Here is a 19,799-nt window from a genome sequence, read left to right on the forward strand (position 1 = left end):
GGTACCGGGACTGTTTGTAACAGGTCGCGTTGTGGAGTACTTAGTACCTTTTTGAAGCAGGCAAACACCACGGCGTGGTGTGCAAGACTCCAGGGAAGCCGGGGACGTGCAGAAAACCGTAGGAAAAGGTATCTCCACGGAACGGATACGCATATACAGTTTACCCCTATATGCTCCGCCCCGACTAGAAAGAAAAACTTACGTCTATATAATTTACAAGTAAATACGTTTTTCGTTTCTAGTCGCCCCGGCTATAGCATCTTTGTGTGGTTACCAGACGTACGCTGTAATCCAACAGGGATCAGATGACGTCAAATGAAAAGCCTGTATACTAGTAATACAGCATATGACTGTCATCTTAAACAACATAAAAATGCACTACTGTAGCGCATGCAAGTAAATCACAAATACAAACCTGTGGTGGATAGTTGCTATCTGAAGACCATCTCGAAGACTGGTCGTTTGGCTTGTCAACTAGGATGTTGCTAAAGATAGAATACAAGTCAACATATGAGAACAAATCAAACTTTCCAACAATAGGCGTGATCCTCCTCTGGTACATATTTGTGTCTTTGGCTGTGGAATACCACAGATTTTGTCACTTAACTGAAGACCATACTCTTGGCTGAGTTTCAAGGTCCAATACATGTTGACAATAATTTTATTCGATACCAAATATAGGCTATCAGTGTGACATGACGTTTACGAGTTTGTTTTGGTTTCGGTCGCAGCTGTGACACTGTGAGTTTATGGTTTAATCTGAGGAATGCAAACGCTATGAACTTCAGCTACTATTTTGAAAGTATCTAAATTACGGAGAAATTAAATAGGACAAGAAAAATTATGTTATGGCGCAATCAAAGCCCAACTGTCAAACTTGAGATCTTGGTAAGAAGATACCATATTTTCATCTCAAACAACTCGAAAATGCACAAGTATGAAACAGCGACGCATCGTGAAACGCTGCCAACAGAAGCTCGTGAACTTGACGAAGGGAATTCTACTCACTCGGGGACGTAGTTTGCGGAGAAACTTGACCATCTGTGGATCGCGTAGTTGAGTTTTTTCTGCGAAACTACTTCACTGGTCGCCATCTTGCTTTTCCCGCCATCACGTGACTTCAAAATTCCACCCGCGCATGCGTAGTAATCTCTCGCGGTGCATGTTGGGAGCGCGCTCTCCCGTGTCGTCCTTTCCGGTTCTTGCGCGAGTGCAGAAATGAAGGCGAAGGGAACGGTGAGGGAAAAATGTCATTTTTGGACAATAACCATGTAAAATATAAAACCAAAACTGCGCAGAATTGTAGATAAGGAACTTGTCTATCATTTGAAGGGTTTATGTTATTGCCATTGTCCAAAATTAATACTACATGAGGTTTTAGAAAGTGGTAAAAATTCAGTCTGCGGAGAAAAAGATGGCGGCATGCATGTGGGCCTTTGCCATGTGAGGTGTACTGAACTACCGAATGTTGAAGTTTAGGATTATATAAGATAGGCAAATAAAACGGGTTATTCAATGGTGCTGTGTTAAAAAATTGGTTGCTTAAAACTTCGATGGCAAAGTTGCAAGTCTATGCAAATTTATGTAAATATACTAGTGAAGATATTTCTAAAACGTTGGCTAGGTGGATAGCCTAACAGTGCTAACACCAAAGAATGTACATTTGTGTACAAAAAAATACAGTGTATATTGTAAGAAATGTTTGCAACTTTTGTTAAAATGATTATGTAGAATTTTTCCTTGTGCATTAAAAAGTAACATTCACGCACAACTTAATAATTTTATTACTGAAGTAAAGAACATAGTAGTACTGGTAGCTAGGACTAATGTGTATGAAAAATGTTTAAAAAATCATGCTTTCTGTAAAGTTTACGATAAGATATGATCTTAACACACATACAGTGTCCAGCTCACTTGTATGTATCATTTTTACACAGCTTAAAGAGTTCTGCGTGGTGGGGCGTCGTCTTCCCAGCAAGACGCAGGGCACCCCACCCCTGTACAAGATGCGCATCTTCGCCCCCGACCATGTCGTGGCCAAGTCTCGCTACTGGTACTTCATGAAGCAGCTCAAGAGTGTGAAGAAGGCCAACGGTGAAGTTGTGTCATGTCAAAAGGTGCAGTATTGTGTATTACATGACCTACTACAATATTGTGTTGTTAAACGTGGTAAAACTGCCCAAGAACACCTTAAAATCTGGTCTATGTGGATAAGTGGTCACTATACTATAGATGAGATTTTTATTGGTTGTAGCAATGGGAACGGGAAACACTATCGAGTGAACACCAACAAATGGTCACTTGGATCAGGTTGTCTGTATGTAAAGGTGGTCTGCTGTACAGGTATGAACAGGCTGTATGTAATTTTTCTGCAGTTTCATGAAAAATGGTACATTTGAAGAAGTGCAAAGTTGTATTTTTCTAGTAACATTATTGGATGGTTTCAAATGTGTGGGATATGTACTGTACTACCAATTAGTGTCAATGAATGATAGAGCAGAAACAATGTTTTTCATAGAGCCTATCGTGTTTCCTTTACAGGTGAGGGAAAAGAACCCCACCAGCATCAAGAACTACGGCATCTGGCTGCGCTATGACTCCAGGAGTGGGACCCACAACATGTACAGGGAGTACCGTGACCTGACTGTGGCCAGCGCTGTCACCGCCTGCTGTGAGCCTGCTTTTACTACCTCACTCGAGATTTTAAAAAAAATAATGTTACATTTAGTGCCTCATTAGTGTACACATTGATTTGTTACCTTACTTGAATTGCTAGTAATTTTTGGAATAGTAACATTTGGAATAGTGCTTAGTAGTAGGAACAAATCAGCAACAGCGTTAACTGGAAGAGTAGTTAAGCTTTTTTTTTTCCCCATTTACCACAATCATGAATGCTTTCCATCATGATTTTACCTACAAGTATTTTATAAGGTTTAAAGTTTGTTTCTAAAAGAACTATAGAGCCTTATTGTATCTCTCTAACAGTGTTACATTAGATAGAGAGGAAAAAACTGTAAATGTTCAATCTGTTACTTGCCTTTCCCGCAGACCGTGACATGGGTGCCCGTCATCGTGCCCGCGCTCACTCCATCCAGATTATGAAGATCGAGGAGATCCCGGCAGCGAAGTGCCGCAGACCTAGCGTCAAGCAGTTCCATGTAAGCCTCCAACATGCATATGTCACTTATGTAGTTAGAAAGACACTACAAGTAGCTATTTGGGATTGCTTATTCAGATTTCTTTGTCACGGTAATCTTTTGTGGTACTGTTGATAGCTTGTTTCGTCAGAATTTTTAGCGAATGTTAGAAATTTCGGCCTGTATGATAATGATACTCTAGTATCTTACCAGATTTTCTATTGTACGTGAAGGCTTCAAGCATAGACTGAGGTAGACCGTTGCCCTTCCTTTGATCTATGACGCCTTTCGTAGTTTGCTGGGCGTACCTGACTTAAGCTGGTTTGATGTGGCCCTGTCTGAACGGGCCGATTCACATTAAAACCGCTACCTTGCATATTTTGACTATTTTGCTGAGAAATCCAACTTAAACCATTCTGCAACTTTGACACGATTCCAATGAGTCAGATTGTCAAAATTAGGTCTGAGTGAACCCAAGTTGGTTGTGATCCGGATTCTACATGTTATTTGAATCTGAGCCTATATCAGTTTCAGACTTGTAGTGACACCTCTGTTCTTGTTTCAGGCCTCCAAGATCAAGTTCCCTCTGCCCCATCGTGTGACCAAGAGGCTGCACAACCCACGCTTCACCACCAGGCGTCCCAACACTTTCTTCTAGAATGGGTCCAGATGTGTGTGCTCAGATTTGGGAAAATACATAAAAAGCTACAATGTAACACCTCACAGTTGTCTGTTTTTGTGTACTTTGCATTTGTCATTTTTACTCAGTTATTATGAGGTTACAAATGGCCAAGAACACCACTGGGAAGGGATAAAATTTGGACAGGTGTTCACTATTCTTAATGCTTGTGTTAATGAGGAAAATAATCTAACGGACCACCAAAAATGGTCATTGGTCACAGCCTGGTTTGTAGTACAGTTGTAAACTGTGTTGAAGTCCAGTTTTGAAAGCTGATCCTGGTAACTACATACTGTAATTCCTGATTTTTTCAATGTACTGTTATGTTCACGGTTTTCACGCTGACGACTGTAACGTGAACTTATCATTACTGATAACAAATAATTCACAGCTTTTTTTTTTATGTGCACTCGCCGCAACAGTGAACATTTAGCTGAGAACAAGTTAAATTTTCTCAGACCATGAAAGTTTGGTACAGAGAAGACAAAGTGAATTACAGTATCTGAGATCTATTGGCTCTTTCAACTAAAAGCAAATTCAGTATATTCATACCTCACAGCACATTCCTTTAATGGAAAATCTTGAAGGTAGAAGTCTGTATAAACAAATCACTGCAATACATTATTCACTACAGTCATTAAGACTAAGAAAGGCATTTATAATGGGAGATCCCAAACCTGCTTGTGAACATATAAAAAATACATCTACCCCGTTATATGATCTGACTGACCATAATGAAATGACCAGGAAACAAAAAGTGTTGAAATGTATTTGTAATAATATTCAGTCTGGTGGTATTGCATTCAGAATTCCTAACGCCACTTCAAGTGTACCTGTAATAAAAAAAACACCTTTCCCAGTAATGCACCCAAATAAATGGATTTTTACCACAACATTACAATACCTGTACTAAACCAACATTAATGCACCCAGTATTACACAGTTAATGTCAGAGTTATAAACGGTAGATGAAATTGCTAGTCACCAAATACAAATAAGTGTTAAAAACTGCTGCGTACATCGAGTCCCGCCAATCATACTTCTAGTGGTCTACAGACAAAATGTTTTCACATGATGATATTTCCACAGTACAATACAGAAGTTAGCGGGAAGTCCCAAGTGACGAAAGCAGAATGAAAATTGAAATGATCAATTTTCTAACTTTGCCAAACATCACATTGTAGTTGCAGTGACATGGAATACATGTATGTAAAGAGAAAGTTATAATTCAATGAAGAGATAACGATAAAATTGCTTTGAAGAAAGTGACCCCCCCCCCCCCCACACACACTGCAGTGAGGATAGTCTAGAGCATCCAGAAAAAATTATTTGATTGTGAAGATACTGACTTGAATTTGACATCTCACTGATGGTTTTGAATTAGCCACAATTTTTCCTCCATGATTATCAAATAAACTGCCCAAGTACACAACAAAATCAAAGAACAACTATTCACATGAAAGTGGTAAAAGTCAATTTTTAATGTTGTCTACTTCGTGCCAAATTGTTGGAACCATGATGTTTGGATTCAATCTGTGTATCTTTATATCCACTTTGGAAAAGCACAACTTCTATTACATAAACAATGTAACAGGTATCCATATATACAAACATAGAGCAACACAAACTTCATTGAATGGATGACATTGCATTTATACTGGCCAGTCTGAAAATATAAATGGCTTCTCTCAAAACAGGAACTTATGCAACATAACAATGCTTTCACAGCAGCAACAACATTGTAGTTGCAGGACATGTAGTTCTTTTCGTCCCTTTATATGCTGTACAGTATGAAACTGAGAGACTACATTATATGTAACACATCACCACCATAAAGTGATCTATAGTGATGTAATGTATTTGCAAAATATTGCTTTTTCATGTATTAAAATGACCTTTTAAGCTTGCACTTTCCCTCATGAATTTATATCAAGAATATCCATAAGATGTTATCCATAATATCAAGTTTGTGTAACCTACGAACATAGAATTGTACAATTTAAGCATAGAAAAGGCACAGAGAACATCAGCTTCCACAGCAGCTCCTCCCTTCCTTCGCCTGCCTGACGTTGTCCTTGAGTTTGATGTGTCCTCCCTCAGCTTCTGTCTCCATGTTCCGCTGGGGCTGTGTGTCAGTGTGTCTGGCCAGGATTTCTTCAAGGAGGAAACTACAGGCACAAAGGTTACATGTAAGTTACAAGGCAATCAGTGACGGCAGACTTCACCACCTTACTTATACTGGTTTGTCTACATGTTCCTCTGGGGCTGTGTGTCAGTGTGTCTGGCCAGGATTTCTTCCAGGAAGAAACTACAGGCACAAAGGTTACATGTAAGTTACAAGGCAATCAGTGACGGCAGACTTCACCACCTTGCTTATACTGTTTTGTGACCCGTCCATTCCCAATTAGTCTCTATGTTCCTCTGGGGCTGTGTCAGTGTGTCTGGCCAGGATTTCTTCCAGGAGGAAACTACAGGCACAAAGGATAGGTTACAAGGCAATCAGTGACGGCAGACTTCACCACCTTACTTATACTGGTTTGTCTACATGTTCCTCTGGGGCTGTGTCAGTGTGTCTGGCCAGGATTTCTTCCAGGAGGAAACTACAGGCACAAAGGATAGGTTACAAGGCAATCAGTGACGTCAGACTTCACCACCTTACTTATACTGGTTTGTCTACATGTTCCTCTGGGGCTGTGTCAGTGTGTCTGGCCAGGATTTCTTCCAGGAGGAAACTACAGGCACAAAGGATAGGTTACAAGGCAATCAGTGACGGCAGACTTCACCACCTTGCTTATACTGTTTTGTGACCCGTCCATTCCCAATTAGTCTCTATGTTCCTCTGGGGCTGTGTCAGTGTGTCTGGCCAGGATTTCTTCCAGGAGGAAACTACAGGCACAAAGGATAGGTTACAAGGCAATCAGTGATGGCAGACTTCACCACCTTACTTATACTGGTTTGTCTACATGTTCCTCTGGGGCTGTGTCCGTGTGTCTGGCCAGGATTTCTTCCAGGAGGAAACTACAGGCACAAAGGATAGGTTACAAGGCAATCAGTGATGGCAGACTTCACCACCTTACTTATACTGGTTTGTCTACATGTTCCTCTGGGGCTGTGTCCGTGTGTCTGGCCAGGATTTCTTCCAGGAGGAAACTACAGGCACAAAGGTTACAAAAAAAAGTAAGTTACAAGGCAATCAGTGACGGCAGACTTCACCACCTTACTTATACTGTTTTGTGACCCATTGTTTCCAACTTAGTCTCCATGTCCCTCTGGGGCTGTGTCCGTGTGTCTGGCCAGGATTTCTTCCAGGAGGAAACTACAAGCACAAAGGATAGGTTACAAGGCAATCAGGGATGGCCGACTTCATTCCCTTGCCTATACTACTTTGGGACCCACCCAGTCCCACAGACTGAACAGCTGAGCACTAAGGAAGTGGTATCCAATGGCTAAGTGGTTAGGCTAGGACACAAGATCTAGATATAACAGGTTTGACTCCTGTCTAAATGTGTCATTGGGAAAAGCACTTTACATGACTCCCCTCTCTCCACCCAGATGTAAATATGGGTACCTGACTGTGGCTGAGAAATATAGGGTAGAAGGAAGAGACTCCACAAGCCACCTTTTATAACAGCCCCTTTAACTGTCTCAAAAGGCAATGGAAGTTACTCTGAGTTCCTTTTCTAGTGTGTGAGAGCGTAGCAACATAGAAAATGTATGACAACACTGTATTGTATATATAAAGAAGCAAGAGACACACAAAAAGGCCCAAAACAATAGCTCACTTTCTAGAGGGAATTAACCAGAAACCATGATAGATAAATGTCACATAATTGCAGTGATACTATGCTAAGATGAAAAAGAACAATACCAACTTACTTCATAGACTCCTTTACATTGACATTGTCCTTGACTGATATCTCTGTCCATCCTATAAAGTTGTGTTCCTTACAGAACTCATTTACTTCTTCCTCTGTCACCGCCTTTTCTTGTAAATCAATCTGAAAGTAGCAGAGGACAAATCTAAAACACAGTGTACAGAGTACAGTGAATATGATTGAGAAATACATGTAACGTTACTAAGGCAACAATAAATGACCTAATTTATCAGAAAAATCATAATTTTATTCACCTGTATCAGCAAATAGCAAATAAGAATACTTGTTCACACACACAGATGGAAATGTTTACCAATATTACATACAAAACTTCATATAAAACACAGCACTCGCCTTATTTGCTAGCAGCATACAAGGTACACAACGCCCGTCAGGAAGAGACACTTTTGAATCTAAGTCCTTTTTCCACTTTATGCAATTGTGGAATGTCTGTTTGGCCGTTACGTCAAAGATGATGACACAAGCAGAGGCATCCTTGTAGTAAACTCTTGTCATCGACGTAAATCTCTCCTGGCCTGGAAGAAAGCATACACGTATGAATCACGCTTTACCCAGTGGCAAGATAGAGGCATTAAAATGCCTGTCTTCTTACAATGTTGTATGTCTGTCATAGAAACATGATTGCTGACAAATTAAGGTACATAATAGATTGTGGTACTAGTAGCTTGAGTATATCCCACACCTAGTGGCCAGCCCTTCTGACAGGCCCCTAGTCCCTGGCAGCAAGAGACTTGGTGACATGAGCTTTAAGTAGCACAAGCTATCTGCATATGTTCTGTTTAAGTGTTTCACTATATACTAGCAATTGTCAGGAATAACTTTTTCTCACCTGCAACATCCCATAACTGCAATCAATGTTTTCATGATATGAAAAAAAGGAAAGAAAGAATGAACAGTTATTTTCAGCAATTGACCATTGATCCAGTTGATTACACCTACATGTAATGTTACATGCAATAATAACATTCTAACAGTATTAGAAGATTTTTAATTACCTTTAATAAACCATCAAAACTTATAAAAACATATAACGTTATATCTATATATGTATATGTGCTGGTATGATATCCATTAATATTCTGTATCTTTTAATATCAAATATTGTTTCAAGCAAAACGATTTGTTATTCCCCATTTATCCGCACTGAGCAATGGCATAACGTCACATGTTTACAATTACTTCCTCACCTGAAATCTAACTGTGTCTTCCTCTGATATTTGAATGACCTTAAGTGCAAAATCAACTGTGAAAAACAGAAAGGTACATATATGTTATGAACAGTAGAATGATCAATCAATCAATCAGCACATGACATTTTGGCACATGATCATTCGTGCCAACATTGGAATTCAGCAGACAAATTTTCAAGTGATATAAACCAATGAAATACAAACACAGAAAGCAGCAAAAGATCTAAAAGTACAACCACCCTTCAAATCCAGAGAGGTAATGTTGCGGTATGCCTAAACACCACAAATGACCACGAGGTGTGGTTGTTTTTAGTCATTTGTGGTGTTTAGACAGGCCTGTAATGTTGGAAAAGATTTAACATTAAGTTCTTGGCTTAAATCATTCCACAACTAAGGACTGTATTCTGGTTACAATTAAGAGGACTGTATTTTGGTTACATTTAAGAAGACTGTATTTTGGTTACATTTAAGAAGACTGTATTTTGGTTACATTTAAGAAGACTGTATTTTGGTTACATTTAAGAGGACTGTACTTTGGTTACATTTAAGAGGACTGTATTTTGGTTACATTTAAGAGGACTGTACTTTGGTTACATTTAAGAGGACTGTATTTTGGTTACATTTAAGAGGACTGTATTTTGGTTACAATTTGGAGACAATCAAAATGATACGTGATAAACACAGTCAAAACGATAAGGGTCTAGTAAATACAACTGCACTGCATAACCACAACCAATGAGGTTATATAACCTCCTTGCCACAACATACAAATCCATCGAAACCAGTCTTAAACCTACCTCCCACCGTCGCCTTGTACTCCCTTTTGAAGGAGTCGTTGACGTACCGCTGCACAAACGACGTCTTCCCGACGGTGGCGTCACCGATTATCAGGATCTTAAAGAGTCGTTCTGTCATGACCCTTACCAACCCAGGATCACTCTATCCCTGTTTAATCTATAGTGGCGCGCACTGCATATATAGACCGAGAATTTTCACAGGCAAGTGTTACGATATAGTAGAAGGCATCTGAGCTTGCCGTGTTGTCGACTCACATTACAGCAAGACGTTACATCTCTTAAACATTTTGCTGAAGTTCATCTAAAATGTTGACGTCTATTTGCGGAGATTTTCGATGTTGTCACTGGTGTTGGTAGTCCTGTAAACTTGAAGTTCCCACGACCCCAGCTGAACCGATATTTCCCGCGACCTGTGTGACCGTCATGTGACACCTGTGACCTCTGACCTTTATACATTCCTGGGTATGTTCCATTGAGAGAGAGGGGTGTGCTAACTTGAAATTAAAGGGATGAACTGTAAAGTTTGATCTCCCAAATTCAAAGCTCATTGATTCTCCTAGTGTCTGTTACGGGAATTTTAAGTATTTGACGGTGGAAGAGAATTTATCAGAATATATGCAACGTACAGTCTCCATTTCGTGTTTACATCAAGGTTATATATTAAACCTCCTTGTTTACATGTATGCCTTAAACTTTGATTAATAAGTTGTCTAAGAAGTAGCCCTTTATCTTCTTATCTAAGATTTTTTTTCCTGTCCTTCTTGCATTTTAATGCACACACCCTACACACACACACTCACTCACTCACTCATGATTAACTTTTTATGTCATTATCATAACCAGATGAATGTTCATCATTCATATCAAGACAAGTGACACACAAAACATTCTCCATCAGACTTGGCCTTTATTTTTGCACAAATATTCATTTTAAGTGGAACCTCAAGTAGAACAGTGAGTTCAAAACAAAGACATGTCATAGCTTCCTGTGTTTCTAATGAGTGACATGAATGAATACATTCTTACAAACATCTTATAAAAAACGACATCAAAGTTCATATAGAATACAAAAATTAGCTACAGCTTACTATTCTTGCTAAAACAAGCTACCATCCAAATCTAGTTACACGTTGACAGTTTTAGTGGGTAAAAAAACGAACTATATTCCATGTTATGTCATACAGTAGGTCTTTTTTCCTTTTGTACTCTCATTTTGTTTTCATCATTAGAATCTGACAACTAAAAAGGTAATTTGCTGTGCCTTAGTAGTATCAACAGAATTAGACCATGATTTTTCTGTTGCTTTTAGTTTTTTACTCGAGTAGATCATAGTCATCATCTTCTCTTTTCCTCTTTGTGCCACTGGAGTCTCCTAAAGAGGTCGATGACCCCAGGGTAGAGATGGGCCTCCCCAATAGAGACGTTGGTTGCAGCAGAGTTGCCTGTGAAGTTTTCATGTGAGAGGAATGTTGTCCCACTCTGGACGTTACGCTGACCGGAATGGTGATCTTTGCTGTAGTGGGGCTGGACACTCGACTGGTTGAGGTACCTAAGAAAAATGTCAGCAACATTGAGAAATATCAATCAGCAAACCCAATAACCAGGACCTAGAGTTAGTTTTTACTAGTTTTAGACTAGAGTAGACACCTTTGATATTGTTTTGTATACTTTGTCTGAATCTCTCATGTTACCTGCAATTAGCCCACGGGCAAGAATTTGCAATAAACTAAAACTAAACTAATATATTATATACATATGACTAACTTGAATAGCATTAATCAGTAAGAACTATTTCTGTATACGAGTCTATGCCAAGAGATACAGGGCATACTAAATGACTATTTCTGCAGAAATACATATGTATGCTAATCTGTAATTCTATAGAATGTACTAGAAATAAAGGCAGTTGTATCGTTGGCAGTTCTACACACTTACCAACAGGAGAAGGCTGCCCCATAACAGAGGATAGGCCAAGACGGGGGACTGCCACAGTCAGCTTTGGCTGGGGAGAAACAACACATCACATGAATAACATGTTGCATACATGTACAAAATGTACTTCCATAAACAGTTTCATCAGGTAAGTAAGGCACTGAATAGTTCTTTGTACAGAACTAAGTATTTAAACCTGGTCAACGTTCTGGTGTTGATGGCTGAAACTTTGGTTTGGATCCTATCCTTACAATCCTTAAGACACTATTGAACTTCATGCACCAATAGGGTTACCAGTATTATTCATTTACCTTTTTGTGTAAGGACCTGAGTCTGTAGTTGTTGGAGAGTAGACAGTATCTGTCTGGAGGGAGCCTGGGGCCTCCGTATGGTTTGATCAGTGGCAGGGGTGTGCTGTTCTTCTGTCGGGCTATCTCCATCAGGAACTGGAGGAAAACAATGAGAGGTCATCATAATTACCAATTTCATCGATCACAACTCAATAACTATGCATGATGTTAAGTATAGAATGACACATTCCTTCTTCTTCATGTCCCAATGCAGTAATTATGCCACTGTTACTTCGTAATCTAAACAACAATGGTACAGAAATGTATATTCATTATGAGTATTACTATTAGGAGGTTAAAATTTTTTGGAAGCAATTCTGTCTTTGGTGGAGGAGCTATGAAAAGCAAGATATAGTGCTGGAAGAAAATTTGATTGTGTATGGTGTATGCTGTTATCGTACTGCCAGTACCACACTTATATATTATATTCTCTTGGCGAAATACTGTATATACCTATGTTATGTAAAAAACATGAAACCAAACTTTGCGCATTTTAAGAACAGGGTAAATAATAGTATAGAAATAGCTTTGTAAGGTGATATAGTCTAATCACAACTACTTTTATGTATTATAATGTCATGTGATTGCTATGTGAATGTATTGTTATGTAAATGTTAATAAAGGTTGAAAAAATTAAATTTAAAAAAAAAAAAAATTCATTATGAGTATGCATTTTTGTACCCTTGATGTTGAGTCATTTACTGAGGGCTACTACAAAGCATCTTTCCAGCTTCAGATACATTGTGCACCTTCATCAGCAACACAGCAAATACAAACTTCAGTTTCACTAACTTTCAGCAATCTGTTTCTATGTAGTCCAAATTTGTATGACTAACATTTGTACTTGGAGAGGACCAAGTGTTTAAGTCAGTTTAATAATATAAGCATATACAATAAATGATTAATAGAGTTCCATTTGCAAGTCAAGTCTAAGTTTCAGCAGATGCTTCTCATGATGATAAAGTAGTCAATTTGATTAGATGTACGGACTTTCATGTAATTGTACGATTGTACTATGCCTTATTTCTGTGCAATTTTATGTCAAGAGTAGCTGCATGCAAATGTTGTATGTCAGCTACTGAATAAACTATCAAAAATATTCAACCAATTGAATAATGTCTGAAGAAAGACTCCTACATCTCGAGGTGGTGGGGTCGCGAAGGAATGGTCGGAGTTGTGTCTGATGGCCAGCTTCACGTCTGAAGTGTCCATCTCCTTCTTCTTGGCAAAGGTGGAGTAAACACGAGCGTTCTCGAAGATGTCCGTGACATACCCTGTCAAGAAAAGAGATGTTAATGTCAGAATTTAACTTTTTAAGTGGAATAGCAAAGAAGCTCATACAACCCCAATATACTTGCCTGGATACCATACCCCAACCTCAAAAATATCTTTTGTGTTTGCACGATAGATACTTGAGATCGGGCTGGGGTTTGGTAACCAGGCTACCAATATACAGAAACACACCAATTTCTACTTGCATCTTTTGACTACACCAGATTTCATATACAAATGTTACAATTCTTATTTGTCAAAGTTTGATTGAGCAAAGATACATTTGTACCTGGCACATATATATTTACATGTTAAGTATTGATGAGGCTTAACTAGCAAAGAAAGGCCATTTGAACATTGAGCTAAGAGACAACGAAATTTTTTTCTGTAAGAAAAAAAGACTGAAATGAAATTAAGCGGCAATGGCATGGCATTGAACTTACTGTAGGTGAACTCAAGCATTTGGTTGATGACTCGAGGTTCATAGTCTGTCACGCCCATATCCTTTAAGACAGCTGCCATCACCTGATGGAGACAAGTTATATTCAAGAATATGTTAGGATAGCCCTAATTTCCAAGCAGATGTATTAAGGCAAAATCATAATGTTTATCAAGCACACGATTCCTAGCGTGCGTACTGGGCCTTTCTGAACCCAACGGTTTATGGATATTGTCTTAGCCTACATAAAAAAATGTCAGGAACTAACTCAGATCTGGTTGGAGACTTGAAAAAAACTGCTTTCGTCTTTGTTCACAAAATCATCATCATCATAATATTCGAACTGAATCTCAGGTATTCGACAGGTATCCTAATAATCAACGAGCAAGGAATAATCAACACATATATTTGATCTATATGCCAAACGGTTTGTAAAACCAACTCGCCATGGGGTATCGAAGCAGTACCCAAAGAGAAGAAATTTTTTTACCGACTAGGAGGTGGACTGAAACTGAAAGCGCCATAACACAACAGAAATCAAAGGTAGAAACATATTCTTCCCTATCTTTTAGAGTTCGTACTTCAACTTCTATTGATGCTGTGGAACCTCCTTAAACATTCTACATTGCTAACAGAGGTCTAAGACGTGCAGTTAATCCAAATTATCGAGTTTTACCTGAGCATCTTTCGGCGCCGTCATCTTTTCTGGCATAGCTCTTTCAAAAAGTGACCTCAGTGGCCCTTGACCTATTGACCCCGCGCGATGCATTGTGGCTGCGTTTTCGCGCGAAACTTGAAACTTCAGACAAAGGAGATAGTAAGTACGATATTTTGCATGGGGAAAGCAGATAGATGCGTTGTGCTCGACTGCAACAATTACAGACAAAGGTATGTACTTGTTCAAATATCTATATGCCAGTGATGTATTTATATTTACTGTAATTCCTGATTTTTTCAATGTACTTTTATGTTCACAGTTTTCACGGTGACGACTGTAACGTTAACGTGAACTTATCATTACTGATAACAAATAAATCACAGACATTTTTAATGCGCACTTGCTGCGATAGTGAACATTTAGTTCCGAGAACAAGTTAAATTTTCTCAGACCGTGAAAGTTTGGTACCGAGAAGACAAAGTTTATTACATGTATCAGTGACTGGCCATTAATTTTTCTCATTACAATTGTGCCGAACACAAAAATGAGTAGTTTTACAATACTAACGTTGATTAAAATACATAGTAAGTACAACTATTTGCAAATTTGCAGTATGTATTGAAGGTGCCATTGCTACTGTCAAAATTAAAGACTGAAAAGGTAACCAAGGAAGCCAAAAGTGAAAATGTGCCAACACAGTCAGATGTAAACAATGTACCGCCATTTTGTTTGTTGGCAGCAAGTTGATCTAGCCGTAGGAGGTAATCTTTGTAACTCAAAGTATTTGAACAAGTAGTGAGATACACAAAATGGCACATATTTGCGATAAGAAAAGTAGTAGACCTGTCAGGTTTTTCATTTGAAGTCACCTGCGCGATGTTGGATTACAGCGTACGTCTAGTAAACCACACGAAGATGCTACTGCTTAATTCAATTATTACCTGCACCAACATGGTGGTCGGAGGATTCAAATTATAATTGGTATGACGTCAATGAAAATACTGTATTGGAAAGTTATCGTAATATTCTGTTTGCACGGGATGCTTTAAAATGGTGAGCTATGGCAATTGCCCAGGCCCCGTCAGTCTGTTAACTGTGCGAGGGAAAAAGGAAAATCTGAAGCAGTCACTTATGGATGTAATTTGCTGATATTTAAGCACGTGGCTTCCTCTGGTTCTGCGTTGGGCTGGTTTAAGATACTGGGTTGGAGATATGTTTATGATACCATTCACAATTTCATAGAAAGTGATTAGACGTGCATCTCTCCTTCTGTCAGCGAGGAGTGGGCATTGAAACGGACCGCTAGAAAGCAATTAAGCCAAACACCTGCCGAAACTTTCATAAGCTGTCTAACGTCTAACTACACTGCTATTGAATACTACCGTTGAATGATATATACGTCTGCACACCTTCAAATACAGTAATAATGTTTGTTTAAAGAGATAATCTTGTTTTTGATGGGTTGATATTAAAATGTACGATGGCAAAAAACATGCGCAATCACTCACAGGGACAGTGACCGGACTTTGCTTACCGTTACCTCCCATTTACCGTTAACGTAGACAGAGTAAATAATGTAGATGGAATTAGGCTAATGAAGTGATTTAAAAACAAATTCATGAGCTGTGGTGTTACGATCCGATACTGCAGTGCCATCTGGCGGAATCATGTATATCGTCAGCACGGAGTAATTACAATAACGTACGAAGAGACGGTCCACCACCCAGTCACGACTAGTTGCATTAATATGTACGTGAAGCACCACAAACTACGCGCTTTTCAGTTCAGACTGGGAAGGAGTTGTGAAACGCCACTTGGCAGAAAGGTGGCCCAGAATGTGTCATTGAGAATAGGCTATTTCATGTTCCGTGGCGCAGCCGTTATTGCTACTTTCTGAACGATTTCCGTGTCGGCTACGTGCAATTCGGGTTGACGGCGGCCATTGGGGGTAAATCAGAAGGGCGAGGAAAAGCGGAATTACACCGGGGGTAAAGATGAAGGACGGGGGCACAGATGAAGTACAGCGGGGGTTAAGGGAAGTCCGAGGGAAAAGGTGAAGGGGTAGGGGAAAAGCTGAAGGAGTTAGGTTGGGGTGATAAGTATCATATACCAGCTCAAAAAAGAACAAGAAACAAGAGTTACCAACCTAGGATTGATGTGTTCAAAAATTCGTATTTTTCCAGAACTATCGTAGAGTGGAATTTGTTATCACCAAGCACAGTACGGCCAAGGCACAGTACATCATCTCTGGATAATTTTAAAGAACGCTTGCAGATAGATGTGCAAAAGTTAGGTGTGACGGGTCCTTCGGTGTAATATCACCAGCTGCTGCCACGCCGCGTGCCTGCGAAGCTGGTGTGTTACGCTGAAGGGCGGTTATACCGGCTATATAGATACCGATACAGATACAGAAGAACTATGAAGGTTGCGCTGGAAAGTACATAATTTTATTGTTACCTTCACCAAGAAGGTTAAGATATAACTTTGTAGCGTTCCTGTGTTTGTGGGGAACGTTCACGTAGTTGTTTGCTGTTGGGGTAGGTACTCTGTAGTATAATTACACTATAATACATGAATAAGAATTAAAGTCTTGAATAAATGCATGATTATTTGGCGAAGGGATGTGTTCGTGGAACTCTAGTTTATTCTGTTGATGTATGGCACCGAATGGCAGCTCTCTCCAGACCCTTACGATTTAGTCCCGCCTACTGTAAGCTCCTCGCAATTCAGCCCCTGGCTACAAAGAGTGAGTAGTCGGCCCACCCAATAGTATCAATAGTAATAGTACATGCGCGCTTAAGTGTTAGTTAGCGGTTAGTTAAAGTGAACCTATGGTCGAGATTATCTCGGCAACAAATTTGATCAAACACAATTTTTCAATGCCATATATTCTTTATTTCTTATCAGGTTTGTATTACATGAACATGGAAAACAGACACCTTTATTGTATCCATTTTCTTTCCTACTCTTAATTGATAAGCAACATAATGTGCAATTAAAGAGTGACATATCCATAGAAATAAATGTTTAATGATACTAGTAATATCGACTTGCAAACAATGCCTTAATGTACATTACATTGCTTATATACAGTGCCAGTTGTCATCTATCTTTGATAATTATATGAAGGAAAACAACGTTGTTACTATCTATGATAAGGATAAATGTAATAAGTATTTGTGTTAATAATAAAATACGAAATTAAAACGTATATTATTTGCATCTTGCAGACATTCAATGAAATTCCTTTCTATGATGAAATCTGTATCAGTCGGTCTTTACATTGTGCAGTTTACACAAAAAGTCATGTTGAGAAACTTCAACCTCACGCAATGCTTCTTTAGATGGGAATGAGACCAACAATGTATTCGATTTACACTTATATATAATACGATACAACATATATCATAAACTGATAAGAGTGATTCCAAAAACACTGGCTAAAATGCACGATCAACCATTACCAACTTTAACTCTAAGATTTGTGCGGTGAATTTAGTTAGTCAGGATAAACACAGAAAGAAATTTCATTGGCATCTACCATATATAGGAAATATAGGTAATATAGGTAATTTAATATAGGTAAATAATCTAAACTTCTATATACACAAAAACGAACATGCTGAAAGAGAAGCTATTTTGTATTCATGCAAAGTCACGTCACAGGGACCTGGTGAATTTGTTTGCTGTAACTACAGAAATGGGAAGACACCCCTCTCACCCACAATTTACGCCCATGAATCTTACTTTGACATTTGTGTATTTTGGTGTCTTTTATATCATTCCTTTCGCTCCCGAAAGCTACCTGGTCGGGCCAGGGTTTGGAAAATGTGACCTAAGCCTAGCCTTAGACTAGAATGCCATTAATCATGATAGTCTGTCTGTAGACGCTCTTTTGTGTCCACTTGAACTAGACACACTAGGCGCTAAATGCTGGGCCTCTGGAGTCAACAAGGCACTAGAGGAATGTGGTTTCGGCTACATCTGGCTTTAATGTCAGTTATTTTACAGTCTTCACAAATTATTCCATCCATCGACCAACGTTTAAAAGATATGTACACTAATTAACAAAGTAGGAACATACAGATTACTTATACTACTCACATCGAGGAGAAATAATGAAAAAAGAACAGCCATCACAAAACAGATTAGTTCACACAAACTCCATATTGGACAAAGGCAGACATAACGTATTCGTCTGGAACAAACAATCTGCGAATGTTGTAAGCTAAATAAGATCGAGGATAATCATGGTCCCTTTATTGTGAATATGGCAACACGAAAAAATGGAAAACATTCAAACTTAGTAAAATTGTCAACTAAATTTTAAAAAGTCACCAAATTTGGTGGTTGCAGCGTAAGCTGTTTGGGCGCTATGCGACATGAAAGTTGCCGAGGACCTTCAACCCCCCCCCCCCCGACCGAATGGAGTTAAACAAAAGCCCATGTTTTTTGCTGGTCTATTTGCTATCTTACAAGGGGGCCGTTTTTATATGTTTTGGGACTGCTCCACTTTACATAAGCGTGTTTCTGGAAGAGTCTATTTTTTCATGGAGTGGTGAATTTATTTATGTAGAAATCAATTGTGGACTTGATTGATTTTTTAAAATATTTCTTTTATACCTTAAGTGTTTTTGAGTCTTGTTCGTTTTAAATGTGGGCACTAAAAGGTTCCCTTTTTGCGGGGTGAACATTTTTGACCGTGAAGTCCGGTGAAGTCCATGTTTTTAAACTGGTACATATTAAGCGCCTCTTAGTTCCACATGGAGGGTTGACTTTTTAAAATCAATTTTCACTTTTGGAACAGTCCATTTTTGCACGGGATGTGATGGTTGAAATATGCTGTATTTGCTGGCAAATCTAGTTTGTATTGTCTCGTTGACTAAAATGGTAGCCTGAATATGCTTTATTTCTTCAAGGGTTTGCATTTGTATCAAATTAAACGTTACACTTGTAACTACTTACTCCTGATTACCTCATCGATGAGCTGAGAAGTAGTAGATATTGTCTCCCTATTTTCTTTCCCATAGATTGACTGAAAAGAGGGTGATACTGACTCGTGTCCATACATGGACTGTGAAGCAATGGACACTGCTTTCCCATTGTTCTCATCAAAGAGCTATGCGAATCATGCCTCCTCATTAATTGTTCGTGTGAATGGGCATCAAATACTACCTCATCATTCTAATTCCCATAGATGGACTGAGAAGCAGCAGACATTGCCTCCTCATTTTCGTTTCCATAGATGGACTGAGCTCGAGAAGCAGCAGACATTACCTCTTCAGTTTCGTTTCCATAGATGGACTGAGCTCGAGAAAGAGCAGACATAGCCTCTCCAGTCTCGTTCCCGTAGATGGACTGAGACGCAGCAGATGCTGTTTTCTTATTTTCATAGATTTTCCGAGCAGTAATACATGCTGCCTTTGTGTTTCCACTTACGTAGGTTGGA

At 39.0% G+C, this 19,799-nt stretch overlaps 4 protein-coding genes across 7 annotated transcripts in view; 1 reads left to right on the forward strand and 3 right to left on the reverse strand.

The window, feature by feature from the left end:
• The window catches only part of LOC118415286 (muskelin-like), a gene marked incomplete in the record, with an annotated part of 16,061 nt that extends 14,920 nt beyond the window's left edge, over window positions 1-1,141 (reverse strand). Inside the window, 2 exon segments of the mRNA XM_035819775.1 lie at window positions 416-485; window positions 1,009-1,141. Coding sequence (XP_035675668.1) covers window positions 416-485; window positions 1,009-1,094 — 156 coding nt within the window.
• Window positions 1,107-3,860, forward strand: LOC118415287 (60S ribosomal protein L18a-like). The gene is made up of 5 exons (XM_035819777.1): window positions 1,107-1,236; window positions 1,938-2,117; window positions 2,542-2,671; window positions 3,049-3,158; window positions 3,703-3,860. The coding sequence occupies exons 1-5, from the start codon at window positions 1,219-1,221 to the stop codon at window positions 3,793-3,795; spliced, it is 531 nt and encodes a 176-aa protein (XP_035675670.1). The 5' UTR covers window positions 1,107-1,218; the 3' UTR covers window positions 3,796-3,860.
• A 1,346-nt stretch (window positions 3,861-5,206) lies between these two features.
• LOC118415288 (ras-related protein Rab-7L1-like) lies at window positions 5,207-10,147 on the reverse strand. Of its 4 annotated transcripts, XM_035819779.1 has the most exons (7): window positions 9,870-10,147; window positions 9,700-9,835; window positions 8,900-8,955; window positions 8,542-8,557; window positions 8,046-8,227; window positions 7,693-7,814; window positions 5,207-5,984 (listed from the first exon to the last, which is right to left on the reverse strand). In XM_035819779.1, exons 2-7 carry the CDS (start codon window positions 9,815-9,817, stop codon window positions 5,843-5,845), a joined length of 636 nt encoding a protein of 211 aa, XP_035675672.1. In that variant the 5' UTR covers window positions 9,818-9,835; window positions 9,870-10,147; the 3' UTR covers window positions 5,207-5,842. The 4 variants fall into 4 exon arrangements, with proteins under 4 accessions (XP_035675672.1, XP_035675671.1, XP_035675673.1 ...); XM_035819778.1 differs by having other exon boundaries at window positions 9,700-10,147; XM_035819780.1 differs by lacking the exon at window positions 5,207-5,984 and adding an exon at window positions 6,879-6,966 and having other exon boundaries at window positions 9,700-10,147.
• Window positions 10,148-10,589: 442 nt separating this feature from the next.
• LOC118416684 (transcription initiation factor TFIID subunit 9B-like) lies at window positions 10,590-14,514 on the reverse strand. The gene is made up of 6 exons (XM_035821864.1): window positions 14,369-14,514; window positions 13,697-13,778; window positions 13,119-13,255; window positions 11,943-12,077; window positions 11,635-11,701; window positions 10,590-11,248 (listed from the first exon to the last, which is right to left on the reverse strand). Exons 1-6 carry the CDS (start codon window positions 14,459-14,461, stop codon window positions 11,013-11,015), a joined length of 750 nt encoding a protein of 249 aa, XP_035677757.1. The 5' UTR covers window positions 14,462-14,514; the 3' UTR covers window positions 10,590-11,012.
• Window positions 14,515-19,799: the final 5,285 nt, after the last annotated feature.

The sequence above is a fragment of the Branchiostoma floridae genome, chromosome 5 (genome assembly GCF_000003815.2).
Source record: "Branchiostoma floridae strain S238N-H82 chromosome 5, Bfl_VNyyK, whole genome shotgun sequence".
Taxonomy (NCBI): Eukaryota; Metazoa; Chordata; class Leptocardii; order Amphioxiformes; family Branchiostomatidae; genus Branchiostoma; species Branchiostoma floridae.

Coding starts and splice junctions, on each gene's coding strand:
- LOC118415287 (XM_035819777.1), top strand. Junction 2,672..3,048: donor CAGCGCTGTCACCGCCTGCT/GTGAGCCTGCTT, acceptor CCTTTCCCGCAG/ACCGTGACATGGGTGCCCGT. Junction 3,159..3,702: donor CTAGCGTCAAGCAGTTCCAT/GTAAGCCTCCAA, acceptor TTCTTGTTTCAG/GCCTCCAAGATCAAGTTCCC.
- LOC118415288 (XM_035819779.1), bottom strand. CDS start 9,817: ATGACAGAACGACTCTTTAAGATCCTGATAATCGGTGACGCCACCGTC. Junction 8,956..9,699: donor GTACAAGGCGACGGTGGGAG/GTAGGTTTAAGA, acceptor TGTTTTTCACAG/TTGATTTTGCACTTAAGGTC. Junction 5,985..7,692: donor AATGTAAAGGAGTCTATGAA/GTAAGTTGGTAT, acceptor TTGTGCCTGTAG/TTTCCTCCTTGAAGAAATCC.
- LOC118416684 (XM_035821864.1), bottom strand. CDS start 14,461: ATGCATCGCGCGGGGTCAATAGGTCAAGGGCCACTGAGGTCACTTTTT. Junction 13,779..14,368: donor CGGCGCCGAAAGATGCTCAG/GTAAAACTCGAT, acceptor TGTCTCCATCAG/GTGATGGCAGCTGTCTTAAA. Junction 11,249..11,634: donor GGGGCAGCCTTCTCCTGTTG/GTAAGTGTGTAG, acceptor CATTTTTCTTAG/GTACCTCAACCAGTCGAGTG.